Below are 27,340 nucleotides of genomic sequence, written 5' to 3'. Positions count from 1 at the left end.
ATGGGCAGGGAGTACAGGCTGTGTAGTTCTGCACCCCACCACAGAGGACCAGGGATTGACCCCAGCAGGCCTGGAGCCAGTGCCTCTGTTTGTTTAGAAACTCAGCAGAAAACGTTACACAAAATTCAGCAGAGGTTTAACACCATATTATACACACAAAACGAGACTATATATTTGTTATATGGTGGAAAACAGGAAAAAAACCCAGTACTTACAAAAGACCCTGTAACTTTCTCTTGTGCCCTTTCTTTCGTGCTCAGCTGGAGCTGACCAGCCACATGCTGGTCTCTGTGAGGTTGGACACAGACAGCAAGATCCCACACTGGCCACCACACAGCCAAGGGTACTCCCTGCCAAGGCAAAAGCTCTTGTTCAGGTGCAGTGAGGTTCCTGGGCTCAGTGTTTACCTGTGCACAGAGGGAAATAAGACTTTTCTGAGCATTAAAAATTTCTGGTGGAGTTGGATCCTACCAGACCTGGAGTAAGAGCCTCCCATGGTTGTTCACATGTCACTGATGCCTATAAGCACTTACTGAGCTCATTTTAGGAGACAGGACTAATGCCCACATCCCACCCTCTCTAGAGGCTTGTTTCACTGAATCAGGGCTAAGTGGTGTCAGTAGCTCCTCCTCCTTGGTGCAATGTGCCCTAGGCAGCATCTCCCAGCTAAGACTTGTGCACACAAGGCTTCTGCTTCCTCTCTTCCCTCTTCCTCCCTCAGCTGTCTGCTTTGGCTCTCCCAGCTGAGCACAACCCTCGGCCCCATGCTGATGGACAGTAACAAGGGACTGGTTCAAATTAGAGCTGTCGATAGCAGCAACTTGCTCAAACCTCCCAGCACAGCCCCAGGAAGGTTAAACAACGTTGCCAAAGTCCCCAGTGAGCAACATTTCCGACAAGTATAAGGAATGAACCGATCAAATTTCCTCAATCCTGGAGGAAGAGGGCAACAGGAGAGCAAGCAGATGATGTACAGTAGCCAGTATTTCCTTTGCCAAAGCACACCAACCCCTGTCTGGAACTCTCCAGATCTGCAGCTCCCAGGTTTCCATGACTCAATGACTTTGGCTGGCACCACTTTCCTCAGCTCACTCCAATGGATTGCACGACCATTTTCTTGAAGTACAGAAAAGCTGGAGAAAAATCACCACAAGGCACCCTTTTTCTTTCCTAATTCTGTCTCCACATTAGTAGATTAATTTAAAAATCATACCATTTCAAAGATAAGCATTGGAGCTCAGGATGTTCTCTAATTTTCTGAACCTTTGGGTCACATTAGATCATAGCCCATTATTTTTCTTTTAGTGTGTGAAGGTCAGAAATTTGCATTGAATGACAGGAGAGATTTGTCTCCAAGAGCCAAGGGTTTTAAAGTAAAAGTCACACCACAGGACTTGTGCTGTGAAAGCAAAAATTTATAACATTAGAAATAATTCAGAAAAATTGGTAAGAAAAGTCTAGCCTGCCTTTGATTTCTGGTGAGGAAAGTGGCATTTTCTTGAGAGCAGCAGAAAAAAATCTATCATTTATTTTTCAGACAGAAGAAACTGTCTGTAGTTGTCAGTAATAACATCTCTCAGACTACCTGCTTGTGGATAGATCATACAGAGTTTTTCAGGAGAAGAAAAGGAACATAAGAAATAGAAAAAATACAAGATATAAAAGTCTTCCAAGTTTCCATTTGCTTTGGGAAATCGTTCATTAAGGGCTTTGATGCCACAAAGTGCCCTTAGGACTAAAACTGGTATTGACAAACTTCAAGAGGCCTCTTGAATCTTCCCCATTTTAGATGTTGTTTAAATAGCATAAACTATCACAACAGTTGTGTTGAACTGCTTGAGTGCACACTGTTATATGTACAATACTCGGCCCCCAAATCAGACATCATCTTCCTCATCCCCACACTGCAAATGGATGCACAGAGCAGTGAACATCCATGGGTTAATATTTTTATAAACCATTTTTGAAGAGCTGTGAAACTGCACATTGCACAACCTCATCAAGGAATAGGCTGATTTCATTAGGTAATGCAGAGATTTGGGGTGGTTTTGCTTTTATAACATCTTGTTTTAGTTAACTGGGGCAGAGATTTGTGACCTGGGATGTCTATGAATATCCTTAACTGTGACTCCCGTGGGGTAAACCTGACCTGCAGGAGGGCTGGGGAAGAGTGGATGTGATTAGATGTCATTGGGTTTTTTTCTGGAAAGGTGCAACCTTTCCATGGCATGCTGCTGAGCTGGAGATGGAGAAAGTGTCCTGACCACAGTGCCACAGGGCACAGCTGTGCTGCTTTTTGACCAAAAAAGGGGAGGACAAAAGGGAGTTACTGCTGAGAGAGGAAATTATGACAATTATACCAGATTTCTGCTGGTATTTGCTGACAGAGTCTCTAAATTAAGTCATCTAAATGTTCCCTGGCAATGTTCAGGCCACTGCTGATGGCCATGCTTGAGAGCATGGGCTGCCTGCTAGATGGGAGCTGCTCCAACAGACAAAGGGAGGTTTCCAATTCCATCTCACCCAGTAGTATTCCCAGTGCTGGTGGTGGGGAGCCATGCAGCAGGGAGACTTGTTCTGGTTTATATTTCCAGCTCCCTTTCAACATCAGCAGCACACATTCCCTGCATTTCTCTGGGTCCCCCAGGAAGGAGATGATGGTTGGGCAGGCAGCCTTCAGCCCCATTCTCCAGGGGAGGATAACAGCCCCTTTCCCCAAGGAGCTCTGTGCTCACAGGCACCCACTAGCATGGCTCCATTGTTTTCCAAACCATGAAGACATGGATCTGCTGACCATGAAGAAATAGAGCTCCCGAAAGTGAAGGAATGAAATGCATTTTTCTGGACCATAAAATGGGAGAGTCAGAGAGAGCCCTTGAGGACCTGATCGTGTGGAGAAAGGATCTGAAATGGGCAGAGATTCATGGCTGAACAAAGCAGATTGAAGAGATGAAGAAAAACTGGGGCTGAGCAGGGTTTAGGAATTAATCCAGCTTTTCCAGAGCCACTGCTCTCCTCTTCTTAAAAAATTCTGAAGGGTGAGATTGTATGGGATTGATGTGCTCTTTTTCCAAACCTAGCTACCCAGACTCTTAGAAATTATGCTCAGATTTTTGGCCTAAAACCAGCTACAGTTTATCCATTATTTGTTGTCTTCTCTACTGCTGACATGAAGGAGACAAGACAAGCCCCACAGAGATAGAGCTGAACTATCAAAATACCTGAGGGCAGGAGGGCTCCTCAGCACTAAGCTTGTGCTCCTCAGAAATTAGGTGAGATCTGAGCTGGTGCCATGGACCCAAAGTGAAAACACACGGGGGATTGCAGTCTGGAGGTGGGATGCCAAGGAGGAACGCTTGTGACCTGATACCCTAAATCCAGCTGAAGGCCTGGGAGATCAGAGAAGACTAACAGTGGCCCAGCAAGTATGAAAATACAGCTTAGGAGCAAATCATCCCCTTGTACAGCATTTTGTCTGAGCAAGTGCCTTCTCAATTAACTGACATGCAAAATAAAAGATAACAGCTGGAATCATGGGCAGGCAACAGAAAGGAGCCTGTAAGCATTGATCATTCACTCTGGGATGAAATCAGAAAGGACAAAGCTCAGCTGGAGCTTAGACTGCATGGCACAAGGAGAAACGTGAAGGATGGATGCTACACGTGTCTTAGCAACAAGAACAAACGTGGAGAAATTGTGAGTCCTTCAACAAATGTGTGAGCCAACTCACTGACAAGATGATAAGCAAAAAGACCAAAGCATTTAATGTTTTTCTTTGCATACATTTCATTGGCAAGGCTTACTCCCACATCTTACATATCCAGCATGATTTGAGAAGAAGGGGAATAAGCAATAAGAGGAAGAACAGATGAAGGTCTGCCTTGAAAAGCTGTTAGTATTGGGATTCAGGTGAGCAGGCAGGATTCATGTGAGGGTGTTGATGTGACCTCATGGCTACTGTCCATTGTCAGAAAGTTACAGTGATCAGAAACGGCTCTGACAGCTGGAAATTCTCCTGTAGCATTTTCACGCAAAAGCTGAGCAAACATGAATTGGATGAACAAATTGTTAGATGGATTCAAAATTAGCTGGACCAAAAAATTAGCTGGACCATTAGGTCAAAGAATAATAATCAATGCTGTAATGGGCCATCTGGCAGCCAGTAATGAACAGAGGACCCCAGGGAATGACACAGGAGTTGATATTGTTCAATATTTTCATCAGTCACCAGGCTGATGACACAGAGGGCACTTTCAGCACATTTACAGATGGTAATAGATTAGAAGTAATGACAGCCATCTCCATTTGGCAGAGCTGGCAGAGGCAGTCCAGAGGGACCTTGAGAAACTTGGGATGTGTGACAATAGAAGTCCCACGGAGTTTAACGAGAGCAGTGCAAACCCTTTGCTTTGGTGTAGGCTGGCATCCTTCTGCCTGCATAACAGCCATGCAGGAAAGGACCTGGGCTTTGCTATGAGACTTCAGCACAGCTGCAGGGTAGTTACTGCTCCCTTTCTACTCAGTGCTAGTAAATCTGCCCCAGAAGTGTTGTCCCATTCAGGACCTGCAGTTCAGGAGTTCACTGAGAAACTGGAGAAACTCCACAGGATGGTCAGTGGCCTAGAGCACATGAGCCACAAAGAGATGCTGAGGGACATGGATTAGGGTGGTCCAGCTACCTCCTGGCTTAGGAGAGGTCTAAAATCAGCCTGAATCTACATGAAGGGGAATGGCAAAGGTAATAGAGCCAAACTTTTTACATTAGTGGCAAGCTATAGAAAAAAATCCTGATCTTCACTGAGGTGAACAGGTTTGTCTCTTCAGGGGTCTGAAGGAAGGTTATTGAGTGGACTCTTGTGGTGGAATTCTGCCCACCTACCCCAGCTGACACTGCCTATCTCTTCTGTGGGTGGCCCCAGCCAGCTCCTTCCAAGCACTGCCCTGGGAACAGCTCATTCCTGCAAATTGTCTCCCAAAAGACAGCATGGATGGGGTAGTGCTAGGTCCTGCCCACAAGCCTTTAACAGGACCTATTGGGCATTGCACTCCAAAATACCTCCCCGAGCCTCGTGCAAGAAAACACAAAGCCTGCTTTGCATGCTAAAAATACCATAATATCTTACGGGCTCAAACACAGCTCTCAAATAATTTGGGGTATTTTGAACTGCACAGGGAAAGAAAAAGAGAAAAAAAATCATTGAGGACCTGAGTATTCCAGAAGGCTCAGAAGAATCCCAGGACTGAATATTATTTCATGCAGACCTTCCTAATCTAGGGGCAAATAGCTTTAAGCAGAGTGGGTGTGGACTCCACTGGGTGTTGGGACTGGGATCCAGTCTCCAGCTCTCTTTAAGCTGGAAGCATAGGCACAACCGTGGAGATTTTCAGGCAGTTGCCAGGAGGAACTTACCCAGTTATGTTTGCCCAGGAACTTGTCTAAGTTATGTTTGCCAGCTCAGCTTCCTACTGGGAGGATGCTGAAGATCAGGAAGGGCAAAAGCAGTGGGAGGAGCCCATCGTGTTGCCTCTAGGTAAGCAAGAAGCTTTTATAATTACCAGCTCCCATCGTACAGTGCACAGGCACAGGCAGTGTGGCTGGAAGCTGAACTGACATCTCCTTACCTCTCCTCTGCTCTGTCCACATGAGGATGGACCCCCGAAATTCCCAGTTTCCTCCTCTGTTTTTGCTTCACTATGCAAGAGGGCAATGCAGCCAGCAAAACAGCTCACTGCTCAGGTTAAAATAACACAGTTCTGCTTCATGCCTTTCTTATATTTCATCAGCTTCATATCTGAATGTCTCATTAACAGATAAACAAATTATAATGCCTTCTAAGTAAGCTTGATCAGAAATCCCTGAAACAATCAAAAGCTTGGGAAAACAATTAATTGCATTTGATGCATCAGTTCTTGGAATTGTAGCTATATTAGGCAATATATCTTTGTTCACCCACATTAAGCTAATTGAATGCATATTTATGGTGCACTGTTCTTCAGCATCCAGGCAAAATCAAAGAAGCCTGTTTCACTACCGAGATGATAATTTTGCATAAGAAATATGGACAGATTTACATCAGACTATTATTAATGCTATTCCATTATTCAACACCAGAGCTAAAATTAGGAGTCACCTCAACAACCAGATGCATATTTTATCTTCAAGATATGAGCCTGAATTAGCACAGACCTCTGCCTCCTGCCAATAACCCTTAATTCTAGACAGGCTCTTCTACAACAGGATCAATGGGCATGAGAGAGGCACGTAAGACTCAGACTAACTCTTATCTTTGCATCTTCCTGTTTAAATACTAAAAGATCACCAGAAGTAACATTCCATCTCCATCTATTTGCTATATGCTGAAAAACATGAACATCCAGATATGACGTTTTATAAACATTTTTTAATAGCAAATACTTACTGCTACCTGTTTGAAGGAAATGGAGCCCACCTGCACCTGACTGAGCTCACTGCAGAAGCACCAGTGCTTCCCCCAGGCCTTCCTTAAAACAATACAGCATCTTTCCCTCTGCTGTGGCTGTGGGATGGGGAGCCCCTAGCACAGAGCAGGTGCTGTAGCTCATCTGCACATTCTAATAACAGCCAAAGCCTTGTTGTGCAACAGCCACAAACCAGCCCATTAGGAGGCTTTTCAATAAGCCATATGTGAGCAGCACTCGGGCAGATGTAAACACTCCCTCTTGGCTAATGCTGTGTTTTAAGTACCTTTAATCTGCAGGGACATTGCCACTTGGATGGGACACTAGGCACCTTGAACAATGCAATAACTCAAGCAGAGCTCTCTGGTTTAGCCTCTATATGCTGCCTGAGACATGAGGCATAAGAGAAAGGGTAAAAAAACCCATAATTTTGATATAAAATCCTCACATGCTCCTCCTGTCTGTACTAATGGAATGGTTGCTTCATGTCTAAAGCCCAGGCCAACTCTTCCCCAGCTCAGTTCAGAGTCTCAATGATGGTGAAGAATTAAATACTACTGTAAGTCTGGACTGTGGACTTATCTCTTCATTGCTGGGGAACACAAACCAAGGTGTCCCCACTATGTGGGCATCATGCAGGGTGGTTTCTCCCCGTGGAGGAGCAAAATAGTCTATCGCAGGCAGATCCCCTTTCCTTGGGCTGCAGTGCATGCTTTACTCAGAAGCTGCTGAGAAGTCTCAGCCACGGGCAGGACCCAGAGCAAACTCCAGGGGGCTGGGGCAGTGCCCTCGTCACTGGCCCTGGGCACGCTGGGGTGACAGCCAGGCCTTTTCTTTCTCAGCACCTGAGTGCAACTAATGAATTTTCAACCAAATCAGCCTAATCACATCCATATTCATTGCCTGCTGTTTTGTTACAGGAAGGCGACACCTCCTTATCTGCTTCAGATCCTAAGGGGCTGCCGATGCCACACTGCTGTCGCTATGGTTTTTCCATGATCTCTGCACTCCTCGGGCTTCTGCCAGATCTGCCTTCCAGGGTTAAAAGAGACGTTTGGACTTCCAATACCAAGAAGAAGAGGTAGCATTGGGAGGTCTGCTTGCTGGGCATGGTTCAGATCAAACCACCAAGCTCTTGAATGCTCGTGGAAGAGGTCAGGCTCTGAGCCCCAAACAACAAGCACATTACATTGCCTGCTCGGGGGTTTGTTTGCAGGAGTGAAAGGACAGGAATCTGTAATTCACCTCACTGCCCCAGCTGGGGGAAAGTGTAGTCCCCTCTTCTCTGAGCTGCTCCCAGAAACAATATTTGTTGACATTGGCTTAATATCCCAAGGGATAAAATTACTGTGAGATGTTTACAAGGACCATTTGAAACCTGAGGAGAGGATGTTTTTAGTAATGAGGAAAGAGCCAAATACCTTAGAAGATAAATATTCCAGCTTTAAGAATTAATTACGGCTTCCCAGTAATGCAAGCTGACAAATAACCTTGTGCAATTTCCCAGACAGACACATTTTAATGGAAATATTGTGCACGGGTCAAGAGCAAAATATAGTTGCTGAACCATGACCCCACCAGCTTGGCTATGTGGGTACCACCTCTGCCCAAACACTTGCCCAGCAGAGCCTAAAGGGCAGAGCACGGGGATGAAGCAGCCACCTCTACATAGCAGCTCACACCATGAGGGTCCCTGGTGAGGATTCCTCCCAGGGCTGGTTATTTTCTGTCACAAAGGAAAAACGTGGATAGCAAACAACCAAGCACATTTTTCAAAAAAGCAGCTATGGCATCTATGAAGCTCAGAATCATTATGCAAAATTCGCTATGTAGGTTTTCAGTTGTAAATCAAGTTTCATAGAGCACTGAAATCAAAGCTCAATCTCTATATCCAGATTTTTCTTTTGGTAGTGTGGGAAGATAGTATATAGCTGATTATGCTTCACAGCATATACACTGGCATAACAAGTCACAATATACATTTATTATTCTTTTAGTCAGAAGCATCAAGCATTGAATGCAGTGAGAAAACTTCATGAACCATTTCCCTGAAAACAATTTTCAATAAAAAGTCTTTTCTTTCTCCTTCTTTTTAGATAGATGAAATGAGGAGAGTGGTGGAAGAGTAAGCCTGAGAATCAATAAGGAAATCTGAATCGCAAATAATTAGGCCAGATCCAATCTGAGCTGCTGTTTTGTGAGCCATGTTCTACTCATAACAAGGTTTTCAGGGATGTCACTAAAGGTACCTCAGGGACACAGCTCTTTGGGGAGTTGCCCACAGTTTGGTGCAGTCACCCAACAACAGCATCACCCTCAAAGATATTGCTCCTATAAGCACAAGAGACTTTGCATCCTCAATTCAGGAGAAACTGAAGAGATCCTGCTGATATACTGATGTGAATCACCGGTGGTCATGTGCCAAGTACAACTGTCATAAAAGGTCAACTTTGCCTAAAGGACTTTATCCTGAATCTATTCAGACCTTCCATTCACCAAAAGCTAATGAAGCCCCACAGGAATAAAATCATTTTACAGGAGATCCATGAATGGGATGCAGATTTGTTTCCAGTCATCCATCCATCCATCTCTCAATCACTGTTGCTCCCTGCTTGAAGCTTGAACCCAACTCTTGCCCTTGGTGCGAACACAGTCCTTGTTCACAGTCTGCTTTGTCCACAGTCCTTCATACAAACAAACCACAGGATACAGCATGAACCTGCTGCATTGACCATCTCCTGTGCTGAGAGGCAGTCCCCCATCCAGAGAGAGTGGGGAAGCAGCCTAGGTCCAGGTGCTCGAGTGGGCACAAAATAAAGGGGACATCCATAAAGCTTTTTGAAGAAAACATCCCTATATCTGTCTAGTGATGTGCAGCTCCTGAGTTGAAGTGCACAGAACAGGTTGATGGCAGCTGCTATTTTAAAATTCATGAAGCCTTAAAGCATTACTGGATGATTTCAGAGCCTGGAGATAAGTAGACAAAATAGTCCAGCAGGGGGGAGATGCTGATGTCGTAGCAGCCATAATAGTGCGTGATGCTGCACACATCCCTGCTTCTGAAAACCCACTCATCTGTCTTGTCAGGGAAAATTGCTCTATTCCATTTCAGAGCGGAGGTGGTGGGAGGAAAGAGGCAGATGCATATTTTCCTCTGATCGAGGAGAAAGGCCAGGCTATACACCACTTACCCTCCTGAAGCCACCCTGCCCCCTCTGTGAAAGGCTTAGGGACTGAGGATGGCAAGTATTCAGTGGCCGTGGCCCAGGAGAAACAAAGCTTTGGAGCTGCTCTGCTCATCCTTTGCCCTCCCTGCCCTGGCGTACCCCTGTTTGCTCACTCAGGACTAAAGAAAATGCTGAGGTAAAATGTGCTGGGAACCAGCAGGTTCTTTCTGTGCTTTACCTGTCAGCTCAGAGTTGAAAACTTCTGGGTGAGAGTAGATCTGTGCCAGCCAGGGGAAATTCAGACAAACAGCATAAATGCCTAATTTATGTACCTCTACCCAAAAGTGTTACCCAGAGTGGCCCAAAGCAGCTGCTGCCTTAAGTTGGAGGCAGATCAGAGCAGCCCTCCCTCTCTGCCATCAGCATGCTCCAGTCATCCAGATTCCCAATTACATCCCTGAGGGGCTCATCCCGCTCCTGAGATGTGGCTGAAGCAGCCCAACAGCATGAGAAACACAGGGTGGAGACAGGAGGTTTTGCTCCTTGACCTGAGTATGAGTGCCTATGTAGCAAGAGCCACCTCTAGCTTTTCACCATGAGAGAGAGATGGGGAAAATGACTGCATTTATCACCCGCTCCTGCCCATCCCTGCCCCTCAAGTGCCCAGTGGTTCCTGCACAAACTCCCCTCACCTTGTACCAGAGTGGGGACCCAAGCTCCTGCTTTGCCAGGGGCAGCGGGAAGCACCTAAGTCAGTGCCTAATGTGATTTTTCACCTGGATGCTGAGGACCATGGGGAGATGCAACTTGTCCAGGACACATTACCTGCCCCTTTAGCATATTTTGTACTATATGTGCACTGAATATCTTTAGCAATTTGCTTGGTGAAGCTCTATACTGGATACATGAGTAGGAAATAATTTCCAAAGACAAAAGCTGAGGTTAAAAAACAACTGAAACTCTACCAGAGTGGTATTTTCTATTGGAAACAATTTGTTACCCTGGTTTCAAGGTGGTGAAATGTTTCACAAATATCTCACTTGTGACTTTTCAATTCCTCTTCACATTTCCCCCACAGACATATGGTTCACATGGTAAGTTCAAGTCTTCCAGGGACGAGCTCACTCTCACCAACTCCATCATCCTGTTCCCCTCAAGCCCAGAGTCCTGAGCCTGGCAAACCAACTCTCACAGTGAAGAAATATTTATCATGTGTTAAATATTGTATCAACACATTTAAACAGTACTTTGGTTTGTTCAGGTTGTCACCATGCTTTCAACATGAATTAATTCCAAGAGTTTTGGACCCAGCTTGCAGTCCCAGTTTCAGTCTGATCCTGCAGGTCTGGGTGTCAGCTCTCCTGTGCCCTTTGGAGGCAGCTCAGGGCCTTCAGGGAGGAGACACGCCAGGTGACATGCCTGGACTGGAGATGTTCACATAGCCCTGGGTGGGGAATAGTGCTGCTGGCACCCCACACCCCTACCTAGTGCTCACAAAGGCCTCTGGTGCTCCTGCACAGAGCATCGTCTTTAACTTCCTCAGTCACCCTTCCCTCAATTACTATCAGGAAGACTCAGATGCAGACAAAGAGCCAAGGTGGCCCTGGAAGCTTCAAGACCCAGGGATCAGGAACAACAGGGACTGTCCACTAACTGCAAGGCACAGGACCCACCTGCCTTTCCTAACACAAAGAAAGAAGGAAGTGGTCTTTTGACTTAATCTATAGTATTTTATAAAATAAAACCTTACTGGACTTAAGCTTGAGCACGGACAGCGAGTTTCTCCTGTACAGATTAATCCACTTCCACATTTTCTACTCAGCATGGAGTAGTTTTATTTCTTACATACATAATTCAGAGGCATACTGCAAGTTCAATACCTATATTCCATGCTCAGACATCCAGCAAACAGTTAATAAAACTCATTCTAGTATGGTTTAATGTTTCCAGTAGCTACAAAATTACTCTGTGGAAGATAAAAGGTGTGATGCCTTTTAAATGTAGCTATTTTCTGTCCAGGGAACCTACGCATCAGTCCTTCCTACCACACATATCCAGAGAAAGCAACAGCCAACCTACACACTCCTCTGCTGTGGATTGCTCAGCACTTTGTTCCACAGCAATCTGTAGAAGCAACTCAACCCTCCTGTCAAATGCTTGGGGCTCAAATGATTAATTCTGTAGAACAGATCTCTAAGGCACATCAGAAATTGGAGCTCGTTCCTAACAGCCTATCAGCATTCAGGCTATTACAGGTGGAAGCAAAACAGCAGCTTTGAGGGAAGAAAGCAGTTCTGCTATAATCAGAATTCCTACAGACACTTTTATCTTTTCATGTTTAATACAGCTTTTTTTGTCTCCTACAAAGTTTTCCACCAAGGCTTTCCAAGCATTGTATAAAGGCAGGTAATGATTTACATCATTAACACTCTCATTTTACAAACAAGAAATGGAGGCCTCCAAAGAAAATCATATGAGTAGCTTATTACAGAAAATCCCAATCCCCTCAAAAAGAAATGGAATCAAAGCCTCCTGGCAAAATCCCCTTTCCAACTACCTCTATTTAGTTGCTATGCAGCCTTTTTTTTTTCTTCAAAAATAACCCAACCAGTCAAATGAGAGAACAGCAAGGAAATTGTAAGCTTTGACATACTTACTTCTACACTGCTGGCATTAGTACAAAAATAAAGATTTTTATTAACTAGTTTACAAAAATAAACTCTATTGAGTCCCACAGGCTCTCATTGGGTGGTTTACTTGACTTTGGAAGATAAAGCCTGTTTGAAACGTCTCTTTAGATCTTGCATGTTGGGAGATTTGGGCCGAGGGATGATGGATGACCTCCTCCTGTCCGTGCTGCCCGCATTCTGTAGTTTGCTCACCTCCTTGCAAAGATACTGGAAGACATCACAGACACCTTGGGAGTCCTCACTGGTGGAGATTTCCAAGAACAGGCTGCCCAGTTCATCTGCCAGCTGTAGTCCCTCTTTTGCCTGCACTTGCCTGGCGTGGAGGAGGTCTGCTTTGTTCCCCACAATAATGATGGGAGTCCTGGCATCAGGGTGCACCTTGCGGATGTGCTGGTAGAGAGACTGGACTGACTGGTAGCTGCTGTAGTCTGTGATGGAGTAGACCAGCAGGAAGCCCTCTGCCCACTTCACACACCTGGACAGGGAGTCCAGCACCTGCACGCAGTCTTCCTGTGCCTGTGGTACAACAGAGAGCACAGATTCGGCATCGCGTTTATACATGAAAATATAAAGGCTGTATCACAGCATCATCAAACGGGTCCAAAGGGAAGCCTGAGTTTGTCTCAAGAGACGAATCTAGGCATGCAGGAAATTTGGGCTCAAAGGCTGAGCCTTTGGCTAGCAGAGAAGAACCGCTTAATACAAAATATCTCCGTACCTGGATGCATCCCGGCGTGTCTTGGATCTGCACGGCAACGTGGTCCCCGTCCAGATGGACCAGCCGGGAGTAGAGGCTGCCTGGGGAGCAGAGAGCCGTGAGCCCGGAGCCGCGGGGCCGAGCCGCGCCCGTGCCCGCCGCCCCCCGCCCGCCTCACCTGTGTTGGGCTCGTAGTCGCCGATGAAGCGCTTGGTCAGGAACCGCACGATCATGGCTGAAACACAGAGCGCCGCGTTAGGGGAGACGGACTGACCGACGGACGGACGGGGGAAGGGGACGGACAGCCCCGCACTCACCGCTCTTGCCGACGCCGCGGGCACCCAGCACGGCCAGGCGGACCTGGGCGCCGGGCGGCCCCGGGGGGCACTCGGCGATGGGCGCCAGCAGGAAGGGCTGGGACATGCCCGGCAGGCGCATGGGAGAGGCGGCTCGGCAGCCGGAGGGCTCAGCTCGACCGGCTCCGCTCGGCTCGGTCGGCAGCGCCCTGGCCCGGTGGCTTTTAAAGGTCCAGGCGGCAGCACCGCCCGCGGCACCGCCCCGCTCCCTCCGCACCGCCCACGGGGCCGCCCCGCTCCCTCCGCACCGCCGGCGGCACCGCCTCCCCGACGGCGTCGCCCCGTTCCTCTGCGCCGCCCCTCGGCCCTCCAGCCCCGGGCGGCCCCTGCAGCGCTCTCCGCACTCGCCCATCCACGTTGCACCCATTCCCATCTCTCCCACCCTCCCCGCTCCCAGGGCCTAGGGTGGCCCCGGCGCGCACAGGCACCAGGGGTTTGGGGGACAGCCTGGGCAACCTGCGTCCCACGTTTGGGGCAAGCAGCCTGCTGGGTATCCCCCCCCGCCCGAGGTAGACGGGCAAATGCACCACCCTCCCTTGCAGTGAGGGACTCCAGTCTTGAAAGAAAGGAAATTATTATTTTACCTCAAACTATTTTGTTTCCCACACCTGAACATATCCCTATACAGCCAGTATTGAAAACCTAGTTTGTCGATCAAGCAACAGCCAGCCCTGAAACCTAAGTGGTCTTGATTGGGCCCTCTGGATCTTTGAAGTAGAAAAGTTTTGCAGAAGAATGTGGTGCTCCATCACGGGCTGCCCTTAAATGAGCCTCAGACCTGCAAGCAGCTGTGTGGATGTTTCAGTCTCCACAAACCATTGCCCTGGCTCCTGCTTCTGCTGTGAGCTACCATGCAACTCCGTTAAGTGCTTAAAAGAGGAATAATCCATTCAGAGGCTGCTTTAATTTTTATCAGGGAGATAGCACATGCCAGCAGGACACAACACGGAAGAGGACAGTGGATGGCACTCAAATGGACTAATCTCATGGCACAGAGGGATAGAACCACCGTGAGAGCTGCTGGGCCCTGGATGCAGGTTGATGCTTAGACAGCCCGACTGACCCTGGATGCTCACACACAGGCAGCTGAGTTAAGAAAATATTAATTAACATCAGTTCAAGTAGTACCTGCAGAAAAGCATGGTGGAAGAAGCACTGTTATTTGTGCTACTCTAGTGCCTATGAACCTCTAACTTCCTTTTAACTTTTCCTTTTAACTTCCAGGGCATTTTTTAACTTCCAAAACCTATTGCCCCTAAAGTTTCTACTTTATTCCCCATCATGCCAGCAAGCTCTTTCCTTTTGAGAAACAAGATTTCTCTTGTATCACTAAAAGCTTTTGGTTTCCAGAGTCCTGCTATTGTCATCTGTTCCTATTGTCAGGGGATGGCTTGTCTTCGGCCTCACTCACAGTGCCAGCAGCAGCTATTTTTATACATTTCTTTACAAAAGAGCTATCAGAGCACATTCAGTGTGCCTCTGAAAGAATGCTACTTAAACAAGCCCGTTCCAGGCAGATAATTCCCAGGTGCTGAGCTGTGAAAGCAGTATCAAACTGCCCTTCTCCAACCTTGAGGAGCTGCACTTTCTGGGCAGCTGTACAACTCAAGCTGCCTTGCCTGCTGCTGGGAGCACCCCCAAAGGGCAAACCGGGGGTGGTCCCAGCAGAGAGATAACATTGCCCAAGCCCAGGTAGAAGGAAGCCCCGTGAAGGAATTAATGTCCAGGGTGTGATGGACTATGTCGCCATCAACACCTACCCAGGTGCAACAGGAGCAGCTCGGTAAATTGAGTAGTTGGAGCTCAGACTAGCTGTCGCCATTCTGCAGACTAAGCACCCCTGGGATGTGTGGGCCTCAAAGCTATTCCAAGGGCTCTTTCTCCGCTCTGCAGACCCCACTTGGAAGTGCCAGGCTGTACTTTTCCACCCACCCTCTGCAGACAGCCTAGGCCACTATCCTAATGACCCATCACTATCCCCTTTCCCACAGCAACACCACGCAGTGCCAGGTATGCCATACTGATGCCTGACACACCTATTCCAAGCTCTGGCAACGTTTAACAGCAGGAGTTTTGGGGGGACAGTAGGTGGCTTGCTCCTGTGACAGTGGCAGGGAGGACACCCTGAGAGCATCTGGAGCTTTTTTTTTAAATTTTTCTGGGTTCCTAAGCTGTATGGGTGCTGCTGGTGGGAGCAATGTTCCTCCTCCCCCTTCCCAGTCCTTCCTGCCTTTTCACTGACCTTCTCTGCCTAGCACTGCCTACACAGTGCTCAGGAAACTTCAAATCCTGGTGCTGCCAACATGCTTAAAAAGATGAAGCGGCAGCTCAGAAGGCAGTTTCCTTGCTGCTTCTCTAGGAGACAACGAGAGATTTTGGCAGCAAGCCAGCAGTAAAGGTTTGTGGCTGTAAAGGAGCCTCAGAACAGGACTGCATAGAACTGGTTACAGCTTATGGGCTTAGTCAAAACTGGTGACATCAGACCCTGTAAGGAACATAAATGCTCCATGTTTCAGCTCAGGACTGGAGATCTGACAGGCAGTTCTTCAGCTTTTCCCAATTCACAGATCTCCCTCTTTCGTCAGAATTGTGCAAAAACAGGGCAGCCAAACACAAAGGCAGCAAACTTCAGCAGCACGGAGATCTGCTAAGTGTCTGAGCTGTGTTTCTGCAAACTTCAGATGAGCATGAAAACCCCCACTGCACTGTGTGCAACCAACAGACAGGTTACACCTTAGTTTATCTGTCACGTTTCCAAACATTAAAAACAACAAAAAAGGTTATTTTCTTCCTGTACAAACCCAGCTTCATATTCAGTCATTTCTGGGAATCCTGACCAAGGAAAGCCTTCCCTCCCTCTCTTCCCAGCCCACAGAGGGCTTCCAAATATGTATTTACAACCAACTACCCTTGGCATAGTGACCTTAAAAACAGTTTTTCTAAATAAATTGGGAAGTGTTGCAATGCAGTGTCTCTGGGAGCACAGCTCTTAAACAAGACCACTGTAATGCTGTCTAGTCTTATTAGACCAAATCGTTGAAAATAAGTTCAAAAGTTTAGAACTATGCCCTATTTATGTTTAATCATTTCATCATGCTGCTACAGCTAATCCACCATGATTTTGAAAGATGAGTACAAACCAAACACAGAACCAAAATAGCTTAGACATGCATGCATGAGAAGCGAGTTTAAAAAGCCATCACCAAAGTTTTTATGCAATAGCCTCCCACTTAATTCCTACAAAGCCTAGTGGAAAATGATGCTTATCTTGGAAGGCAAATACCAATCTTAAATGGCTGTGGAAACTGACGAGCCAAAGAGGTTGATAAATTGCATGAATCTTGCTGCTCTCTTGACCATAAAAGCTAAGTGCATAAGGTGCAACAGTGAATGCTCAGGATACAGTGGTGCACTCCATGTTCAACACCTCCAGTGTCAGAATACAGCACTACTGTCATGGAACAGCCTGCTAAGGGGCAAGCTCTTCTAAGTAACTTCCAAAGTTATTCCATCTACACAGCCTGCTGCATCTTCTGAGATGGGAGCTTGGAGAACCTCAACAATCTGCTCACTGGAACTTGGAAACTCCAGCACCTAAAATCCATCACCTTCAAATACCAGCCCAAGCCAGACTCTGAACTCAAGGTCCAAAACCTACATTCCATCAGAACAGTAACACCCACGATTGAGTTAGGTAAAAAGCAAACATCATCATCTCTCTGTTCCTTACTCCCACACTTAGAAGCTGCCCTGCAATTCACTGTTCAGTAACTTTCAACAGTCAACACCTACAAACAGCTTGAGGTCACTTGCTTCTCTAGTACTTTTCCCTCTACATGCACACATTAGTTTTACATCACTTACTCAAGGTAGCTGAGCAATGCCTGACCTGACACTTCAAGGTAAACTATTGTCTATCTCTAACTACAGAACAATTAAGCGTGGCATTGTATGTTTTCAAGGCTAACCAAGCAGGTTCCCTTCAGCAGTCTCTAGCAAGCTCCCTTATCTCTTTTCCTACAAAAAAAAAAAAAAATAAAAAATCAAGCCTTCAAGTGGCACTTGAGCAGTTCTCGATACAAGTTCTTAGTTTGCTGGTAAAATATTTCATGTCCCCTCATAATAGTTCATGATGATTACCAAGCATTAGCGAATTTCAGTGTTCCTAGCACTTATCATCTATATAAATGACAAAAGTCAACAGCAACAACTGCAGATGATTTAAATGACTAAGCAACATGGTAAATGCAAGCTAAATAAACACATTTCAATAAAAGAAGGTTTCTGAAGCATCTGTTCGAACAAAAAAAGCCCCAAACCTAACTAAATGAATCAGCCACAATCACATACACTTGTCCAAAACCATATCTTTATTTTTTAAACGTACATTATGCCATGAATTCATAAGGAATTGGCTCCAGCAGCTCTGGATCCTTGCCATTAGTTCTCACAAAGTGTGCTTCTCTTGGTGGAGCAGGCTGCAAATAGAAAAATAAAAAACGAAAACTGATGGCAATACAGCTCAAAAGGCAACTTTTCAGAAAATAACATTTTGTCAACCATTTAGTGCCTTATATAAACATTACAGCAATTTTACCATTCCTAGTCCCATAAATTTGATTCAAGGAGTAGCAGTAAGAAAATGATCTGGCAGGAAGTGTGCCTGACTCTTGCTGCCAAATTACAAAACCTTTACTCCCTGTAGCTCATCAACCCAATGAACATGGAGTAATGTATCCTGCAGTTGCAGAAGCAATAGCTATTAACTCTTCCTTGAAGTCTGGTTATTAATTCTTTCCTTCAAGGGTTACAATACAACCTGTTGTAACTAAAAACTGAACTAAACCACAGGCTTTACTGCTCATAAAACAACACAGAGTTGCTGCTGCAGACTAGCAACAGCACAGGAAGCATCCAACCCTCTGTTCAGAGCTACAACTACAATTTCCATCCAGCACAGAGCAGCTCTGCTCTGGCACCAAACATCCCAGAGTCCAGATTCCAACGCACTGCACAAGGCCACTACTCCAAGAATTCAGTCATCTCCTGCAGAAGGATTGCGACCTCAACAGAAACATTACCTGACGTTTCAGCTGAACCCAAATGCCTTTTTCTTTTGCCTCCTTCTTCTTCCTTTCATTTTCCTTCACACGCTGCAGAAAGCTGTCTCTGCTCTTGGAATGTTTAATGTGCTCTATACGCACATTAATTCTCTTGGCCAGAATCTTGCCCCTAAGAAAGGAGTCAGTTTTTAATCCTCACTTGAAAAATGTCACTTTAAATCAAGACCTACAGCCCTTACAGAAGTAACTCCATAAGCTCAATTACAAGTCATTTTTCTTTAAAGGGCAATACCTCAAAAACCAGCTGCAGATGCACATCAGATATAACTTAAATATAACTAAAAGTTTATTATTATATAAAAATGTAATATTTAACAATGTGCTGACAATTTCAAGTTAAAATTGTGGAGAATACATAAGTTTAGCCTCTAAGCATACAAACAAGTCATTTTATTACCGATGCACAGGTGTCCAGCTCCTGGAACCAAAAAAAAAACTTGTCTTTTGTTGACTAAGCTGTACAAAATTCAGCTGCATACAGCTACAGGCTAGTATTAAAAAAGAGCTTCAATACCAGCACACTGTCTGAGAAGCCCTGCTAGGTAATGTGACTTCAGGTGCTGGTAAGAAAAACAAAAACTGTTTCCTCTGACAGGATCCAAGTCAAATGAGCATCATTTGCTTGGGTTATAAAAAGGAAATACACTTTACCCACCTTGAATGACCAATCAAGACAAGAACTGTCTAACTGGCAAAGTGAAAGGAGGGTGCAATTACAGTTCAAATTTCTCAAATACCAAGTTTCAATACAAAGAATTTTATTACTTACTTAACCTGCTTGTTAACAATAATGCCTACGGCGTGCTGAGTAACATTATACACCCTTCCAGTCTTGCCATGGTAACACTTGTGGGGCATGCCTTTTTGAACAGTACCCATACCCTGTTAAGAAGCAAAAAGAAAAGGGGGGAAAAAAAAGGGAGGGGGAAGTAGCATCAAGGATTTTTCTTTCAGAAGCAATTTAAAGCATACATTTCAAATTATTTGAGATTTAATTTTAAAATATGCCCATTTTATCTTAAAGTTGCAATTTATAACCATGCATTTTACATCTGAAGACTACCAAATTCTGCTGTCAGTTCTGGCAGCTTTCAGTGTCGGTGAAATGATGGATCACTTTGCTTACAGAAAGAGCAAGCAATCACAAGAGACATTCATCATCAAGCTCCAGTGCATAAGTGTCAGTTCTGAACAATACATTCTCCAAGTCAAACAACCAACTAGCAAATTAAACACCACCTTCCGTGTGACTGCTACAAGAACATGACATTCCAAATGAAACCAAAGGATTCAACCAAGTAGGAATCCTTGATGAAAGGCTTTTGCATTCACTACAACTCAGTTTGAGAAAGTACAGTTGACTTTAAAAGACCAGTTCTAAAAAATACCAAGCAACAGTAAAAGCTGCTTTACTTCCCCCCACCCCTTTATTAATATAGGATACATCCTCACATTTATTTCTTGTTTTCTGGTTTTAGTATAGCTTTGCAATCACATAACTGTGAACTGTCCCACCATAAAATCATGGTTCATGACAAAACATCTACTGAAAGTGACAGCTGGGATTCCTATGAAAGTTGTGCCAGTAGCCAACTCAAACATAGGCTATGGCATATTTTACTCCCCTTTTTCAGCTGAACACAGCATAACAAAGCACAGCCAAACTATATGTTTTGTAGATACACCACATACACCAGCACATGACACTGAAGTGCTACTCCTGGTCCAGTAGCACCGTCATTCCAATATTGCTCCCAAAGTGAGCAACAGGCACTGTGTTGGCACACGTGACCCCAACAACAAAAGAATCCACCCCAGGGAACTGGAGACCGCACAGAATGACACCGCTTTAGCAGACACAGCACTGCAGAAAGTACCTTGATATCAACTATGTCACCCTTCTTGTAGATCCGCATATAGGTAGCCAAAGGGACAACTCCTGTTAAGAGATACAAATTTGGATACTTAGGAAGCCCGGAATTGCATATACACACAAAAAAAAAGGATGGAGGACACAGATTATGCATTCGATAGAATTTTCCTAAATACCTCAAAAAACAAATTACTTTTTTAAAGCAGTAATTACACACCTAACACACTTCAAATTTTTAAAATATGAAGCTGAAGAAAAATTAGATCTGTGTTCCTAATGCCAAAATTGAAGAGACATTAAACTATATATATATATATATATATATATATATATATATATATATATATAAAATATAGCAATGTAAATGCAACTGCTTATTGATCAGAGGAAAAAATCCTCTATGTTTTAAGCAACTATTGAAAGATCTTCCTCACCTTCAAATTAATTTTCAGGCACTGACAGAATTAGCACTGTGGCTACTGCCAAGCAATCAGAATACCAATGCATTTGCAGTAAGAGCTCAGAGCTCTGTGCATAGCTCTACAGTTTTTAGCCCAAGTTGTCAGAAATCTTTTGGCACAAGCCGTTGTTTGACAGTCCATCCCCAGGGACTGCAGCTATCCATCAGGTCGGTAACTGGATGCAGTGCTGGTACTGTAAGGAACACTCACCATGTTTGCGGAAGGGCCTGGAGAACATGTAACGTGTCCCCCTCCTCTTTCCCTTTGTGTTCGTCATCTTGGCTGATCACTGTAAAAATGAAGGCAAAATATTCAGAACTACTAGCTCACTCACCATCACCACGCTGATGGAATTTTCAGGTATTTCAGATTAATGGAGTCTTTAAGCCTATTCAGAATGACACTGCTTCAATTCAAGCAATGGTATTCACTTAGGCATCCAAAGAAATCAGAGCTTATAGGACCACAGGATAACTCAGGTTAGAATGGATGCCAGCAAGTTTAGTTCAGTTTAAGTCCTGCTTACAGCAAGGTCAATTATGAGATCAAACCAGGTTATTCAAGAGCTTTCTCCAGCCAGGTCTTGAAACCCTTCAAGGATGAAAGAATATTCAGCATTAGAATGAACCCACAGGTACCACCAAGACCAACTCTTGGTTCTGTGCAGAACACCTCAAGAGCCACAGCATGTACCTGAGAGCATTGTTCAGAAAATTACTGAACTCACTCAGGCTAATGCTGTGACCACTTCCCCGGGGAGCCCATTCCAGTGCCCAAATACCCTCTGAGCACTTCACCTTCTGGGTCAAGAATCTTTCCCTGATACCCAAACTAAACCTCCCCTGACACATCTTCATGCAACTTCCTCAGGTCCTGTCTCTGGTCACCACAAAGATCAGAGCCTCTCCACTTCCACTCATGCAGAAGCTGTAGTGATGAGGTCTCCCAGGAGACCTCAGCTACTCCTTGTATGACATTCCCTCCAGACCCAGACCCTACCGCACAGCCTCCCTAGGCAGTATGTTTGGAGGCCCGGCTGCTCCCATTAACGTTATTCCCCTTAAATCCAGTCTGAACTTCTCCTTCTGACTTTAGCTGCTTGTTCCATACTCCTTCCACATGCCCTTTCCAGGCACTAGGATACATCCTCTCGACCGTGGCGCTACGAGATGTTCCCCGATGACACTTCTACCCCGTTCCCAAAGCCTCTCCTTACAAGGCATCTATAAGGCAGGATCCCCACCACAACATTTATCGGTCACTATTACATCTGACACAAGGCTCACATGCTCCGCAGGCCTAGCGGCCTAGGAGCCATCCCTGTGCCGCCTTCCCCGCCCGACATCCCGCCACGTGCTGCAGCGCTGCTGCTCCGCACCTGCACCCGCCGCGGGCCTCGGCGGCCCCTTCCTCCCTCAGCAACCTCCCTCCTGCCCGCCCCGCCACAATCCGCCCGGCACGGCCACCCGCAACCCGCGGCCTACCTCGCTCCCTCATTCCCTGCTCTAGGAAGGCCGTGGTGTTCCCATCAGAGCCGGCGGCCCCCCGCCCGCCCCTGCCGGCAGCACGACCGCTCCGACCGCTTCCCCCCTCCCTATCCCCGTCCCCCCATGTCCCCACCGCGTCTCCCGGAGCGGCAGACGGGTGCGGGCCCTCACCCTGCGTGCGCACAAAATGGCGCCCCGGCTCCAAAAGAAGGGGGCGGTGCCGCGCCCGCCCTTAACAGCGGGGCCTTGGCGGGGCTGCCCGCGGCGCGCCTGACGAGCAGGGAGTGCCCTGAGGGGCCGGACACCCAGCATGCTGATCTCGAAAAGCGGCGGCGGCACAAGTCTGACCCTTCTGCTAGAGCAGGGACAGGTGCCCGGGGTTTCACGGCTGTGCGTGTGTTTTCATAGCAACGGGCAGAAAGGGATGCACGGGAAGTTTCCCGCTGAACTTGAGGAAGAACTTGTTTCTTCTTCAGTGACCGCGCACTGGAACAGAATGCTCAGAGAGGCTGTGGATCTCCCTCACTGGAGCTATTCAGGAAGGGTCTGGATGCAATCCTGTGCCATGTGCTCTGGGATGGCCCTGCTTGAGCAGGGAGTTTGGTCCACATTGACCCCCTGTGGTCCCTTCCAGCCTGACGCATTCCGTGATTCTGTGATTGATGGGGGTGGGAGAGGTTTGGCAGCCGGGATGTCGGGGAACAGGGAAGACGAGCGAGGTGTCTGTCAGGGATCCCGAGGAGCGAGCCCTGCCGTGAGCAACTGGCCCGCCATCCATAAGGAGTCAAGTTGGGATATGTAGAACATGAGCAGCCAGCAGGGTGTTTTACGACATGGAAGTCGTACACCAACATTCAAATTGGCGGCAGTGTGAGCCTGCTGGCGCTGCTGTGTGTCAGTCACGGCTGCCTGACCGGAAATCCCGGATTCCCGGGCAGGGAAGCGGGGTGCGAGAAGCATGCCAACAACCAGAGTCTAAGAGGCTGCGCAGGTTTGGGGTTTCTTGGTACTGTAATGAGGTTTCTTCGTATTATGATGCCATTATCTCCAATTGGTGCGGCAGAGATTTCCACCAGGAAATCCGCCCGGATTCTCCACAAGGAGCTCTTATAGGTTGCATCGGCTGCGAGAGCGAAGGGAATAGAGAGCAGGTTCCCGAGCTGGCAGTGACTCACCGTGTTTGTGCATCTCCAGTATCCGGCCCATGGAATCACACCATGGGAAGCTGACTGCACTGAGTCAAGAGAAGGCCTCCTTCCCCCAAGCTAAACATGCAGGGACGGCTCAAAACTTGTCTCAGCGAGGAGTTGCCCTACTGCAGAAATTTTTTGTTTTGAATGAACGAAGCGCTTATTTGATTTAGGGGAGGAATGATTACTTAAAGTGGGGTATAAAAACATACTTGATCCTCTGAGTAACTTTACAGTTCTACTAATGTCTTGCAAAACTTGAGCCTTTTCAATCATCACTTTAAAGCAAGTTTAATATTTATGGATCGCAAGCATGGATATGGAGGATTAAGTACACTGTCAGGTTCGGCTTGCAGGACGTGTTCTGACAGACAGGCCCTGTCTCCACATGAAACCTTTTGGAGTAAAGTGTTATATTTAGAAAAATGTGTCTGTACTTCATCCCTTCACCATTAAAAATCTAGAATTTAGAGCACCTGCTATCTATGCAGAGAAAAATCTATATAATTCAATATGCATTCAGCCTAGGTACCATGAAACTTTTCCAAGCATGAGGATGATTACAAGCCTGAACAGCTCTTAGGTGAGAAAGTGCATTGGCAACAGATTTCAGAGAAGATATCAAGCAAAGACAGGAAGCCAAATCCTAAAAGGCATTATTGGATAAAGGAAGCTAGGCATTTGCAGTGAGTGAGCTGAATGGCTTAATCTTACCTGTGATTTACGTGGAGGACAAATCTCTACATTGACCTGGAAGGAATGGGGAAGAAACACCATGTGTTCAAACCCATGTCTATATACACATATGGAAAGTGTCATCCATAAGGAAGTGGTAACTGGGAGCTTACTTGAAGTCTGCTCTGTTTGTGGCCAAGTAACACATTTAGAATTTGCTTCATTTTTGTTCCTGAATAAATCGCATGACAGGTTGATTCAAAATTTCTGTAATGTTTTTATTCATAAATTTACCTTGATTATCACATTCCCAGGATCCTTCCTTCACTCCACATTTCAAAGAAACAATCATGTTGCACAGTTTGTCTCCATTGGATTATTCCCTAGGCATGCTGAGTCTGATCCAGAAGTCCATCCTATCTACCAACATTTGATACATGGTTTCCCAAAACTGACACCTGATGAGGGGTTAAAGACTGCAAAGCCTTTGCATGTTGCTCACAACAAGATTTCTTAATAATGGCTGTCTCCAGCAGATAAAGGTGCACAATTTGTGGGGTGAGTTCTGGTCTGGAAACTGGAGCTAGAAGCCAAGTAGATGTGGGAGAGACCTGCAGCTCTACATTTTGGACGATGTGTGCTCCCCTTACTGCTCTGCCTTGCCCTCTCAAAAACCCAGCCTAAACTGCTTCTCCCTGATCAAACTGCAAGTTGTAGGATCCAGACTCCAATTTCTCCAAGGCTGTAGGCAAGCACCACATCAGTTCTGCTCCAGAAACACCAGGTACTCAAGAGGAGTGAACACAAGTAGCAGTGCACATCTTAACACAAAGATCCAAAACACCATGAAGATCCCAGACTGGTGCTCCACCCACTGATGTACTTCAAAAATCTTTCTGCACCATGATAAACTGTTTCCCTCCCACTCTGCCTGGATGGAGGTAGAGCAAGATAGGGAAAACAGCTTCAGTGGGAGCGAATTTAAAAGTTGCTGGGGAAGGGAGCTTGAAAGGGAGGGCTCATTAGAAGTCAGAGGAGTGGAGAACAGATAAACACCACTTTGTTTTTCAGAGTGGAAAGTACCATGTCAAACCCCAACCATTTTCATTCCCAAGCTCCCACAGTCAGGATCCTGGTATCTTCTCTGGGAGAGCCCTATTTTGCTTCTGACATTTCTCTGCAGCATCTGTGTGGATGATGGCTCTCTGTAAAGAATAAATGTGCTGTGAAGATTCTGCACATGGGGTTGCCAGGAATCCGTCACTGAGATTTTAATGCACAGTGGGATCTGGCTTGCTTCTATGCTTAGCAGATCAAGTGATACACACAGAGATCTTGAGTGTGACATTCTGTTTGTGTTGGGTTATTCAGCAGGTCTGTGGAGGGAATTTAAATTAATAAGAGTTTGTAAAAGGCCTTGAGGTGAAAAATGAAAAATATTCCCCTTCACTAGGGTATAGGTTTCCTGTGTCTCAAAAAATGCATTAATTACATTAAAAGAAAAAAAACAATAGCTGATTAGGACTGGAGTAAAATTTTAAGAGAAATAACTGAGAATATGTGTTAAAGAGTATTAAAATTTGCAGTTCCCTTTGTAATAATGTTGCAAAACCAACATCCTAAATTGAAAATCAAAATTGTGAAGTCAATTGGTACCCCATCCACAGAAGTGCAGCATCTATACTTTGCTTTTGGTTGAAAAGTTACTGACCAAAGTAATCTGTGTCACCTCCTCAACTGACCCAGTTATTCCATTGTTCACCCTTTCTAAAAGGATCATGTTATATGGCATCTCAGAGTAATGCTTCTGTCCCCCTTTATGGTCTCTTCAGCTCCATCATGATTCTAGCCCTAAAAACCAACCTTTTTATTTCTGTTGTTAGTTCATCTCCTTATCCACAAAACCCCTTCTGTAAATAAAAGCTTGAGCCTAGTTCCATCGGAGTTAAAATCAATCAAATTAGTATCTAATCAACCAACTCCCTTCCAAAAACGACAGTGCTGACAAACTTCTTCAAAGGACTCACTGTGGAATTGCAGAAGTGCCAGTACAGGTGGCTGCATTGCTAGTGAGGCATATCATGGGGAAAGGAACAGGAAAAATGACAGCCTGCCTTTGAGAGGAATGAAAAGGCAAAAATGCTGTAGACCAAGAATTGTGATGGGGCTCAGCATGTCACACATGGGTGGAAGTTTTCATTACACTTATGGTACTTACAAATTTGTTGCCAATTCAAAGTGTTCCTCGATGCAGGTGGATTGACACCAGAGTGCAACAAATGGCCTTTTTTCCATCATTATCTAGACTGCAACATGAAATCTGAAATACTGAACCATTTCTGTCATTCAACTGCTTATTTGATTAACATGGCATTCTACCCATACAGAAATCATCAGGAACTTGCAAGGAAGCTGTTTTGTAACTGTGACCATCTTCTTACAGGTACCAAAAAATATAAGACATTTATCAGACTTAATTTCAAAAGCAATTAAGGTCCCTTTCCTTCCTTACTAACAGAGCAATTTCTCAATCTACTGGTTTTATTATTCAATGTATCCATTATTCAGTTATTCAACTGTTATAATCATTCAGTGTTTTCTCAAACTTCTTGTGTTACTACATTTTTGTCTCTCTGTAACCTCTCCTGGGTCCAAACCAGTTACCCAAAAACAAGTAACTCTTTATATCATCACCATCAGCTTCACTGTATATTTACTTGTTTTGGCTAAAGAAGATTAGCCACTCCTACACTGATACAGCTGATAATTACAGATAATTCTGCTCCTCTGTCATGGAGGAACTCAGCTGCTGCCAGTAGCAAATCTGCATAATGTGTGTGTGGGGGGGTTTGTGGGGATTTTCTTTTGATAATGTACGGAATATAAGTGTAGAATTAATATTCAAATATATTTTTAAAAAATCCGATCTTTCGCAATCCAACCTTGAGCCCTTTGCTAGCTCTCTTGGGAGTTACTAACTACAGTTTAAGAACTGGCTTAATGATTAGGATGCTATTTTCTCTTCCTTTGTTTATGCGTGATCTTATGCGTACTTCTAGCTGGAAGAGTAATGCTTGCCCTTTTTCTGTAATTATTTGCACAGAATATCTCCTTTATACTTTCATTTTAACAAATTAAATGCTCTGTGCTATTGAAGCCTCCCCACTTAGCAGGCTCTGTGCA

General features: G+C 45.5%; 2 protein-coding genes and 2 non-coding genes across 6 annotated transcripts; all 4 read right to left on the bottom strand.

Annotated features, from left to right (window-relative positions):
• Positions 1–11,914: 11,914 nt before the first annotated feature.
• Positions 11,915–13,485, bottom strand: RASL11A (RAS like family 11 member A). The gene is made up of 4 exons (XM_014879697.2): positions 13,310–13,485; positions 13,171–13,227; positions 13,014–13,093; positions 11,915–12,811 (listed from the first exon to the last, which is right to left on the bottom strand). The coding sequence occupies exons 1-4, from the start codon at positions 13,428–13,430 to the stop codon at positions 12,359–12,361; spliced, it is 711 nt and encodes a 236-aa protein (XP_014735183.2). The 5' UTR covers positions 13,431–13,485; the 3' UTR covers positions 11,915–12,358.
• A 4,210-nt stretch (positions 13,486–17,695) lies between these two features.
• On the bottom strand, positions 17,696–22,564 carry RPL21 (ribosomal protein L21). 3 transcript variants are annotated; one of them, XM_014879698.2, is made up of 6 exons: positions 22,464–22,564; positions 21,016–21,094; positions 20,349–20,410; positions 19,241–19,353; positions 18,430–18,580; positions 17,696–17,826 (listed from the first exon to the last, which is right to left on the bottom strand). In XM_014879698.2, the coding sequence occupies exons 2-6, from the start codon at positions 21,080–21,082 to the stop codon at positions 17,737–17,739; spliced, it is 483 nt and encodes a 160-aa protein (XP_014735184.1). In that variant the 5' UTR covers positions 21,083–21,094; positions 22,464–22,564; the 3' UTR covers positions 17,696–17,736. The 3 variants fall into 3 exon arrangements, with proteins under 3 accessions (XP_014735184.1, XP_088015645.1, XP_088015646.1); XM_088159519.1 differs by having other exon boundaries at positions 22,426–22,499; XM_088159520.1 differs by lacking the exon at positions 22,464–22,564 and adding an exon at positions 22,290–22,462.
• On the bottom strand, positions 19,049–19,181 carry LOC148224775 (small nucleolar RNA SNORA27). Its single transcript, XR_015802025.1, has one exon. It is a non-coding gene; the product is annotated as a small nucleolar RNA SNORA27 (small nucleolar RNA).
• On the bottom strand, positions 19,558–19,638 carry LOC148224774 (small nucleolar RNA SNORD102). The gene has a single exon (XR_015802020.1). It is a non-coding gene; the product is annotated as a small nucleolar RNA SNORD102 (small nucleolar RNA).
• Positions 22,565–27,340: the final 4,776 nt, after the last annotated feature.

This window comes from Sturnus vulgaris, chromosome 2 (genome assembly GCF_052056855.1).
Source record: "Sturnus vulgaris isolate bStuVul1 chromosome 2, bStuVul1.hap1, whole genome shotgun sequence".
Lineage (NCBI taxonomy): Eukaryota > Metazoa > Chordata > Aves > Passeriformes > Sturnidae > Sturnus > Sturnus vulgaris.
This window is presented reverse-complemented; position numbering and strand designations above follow the sequence as displayed.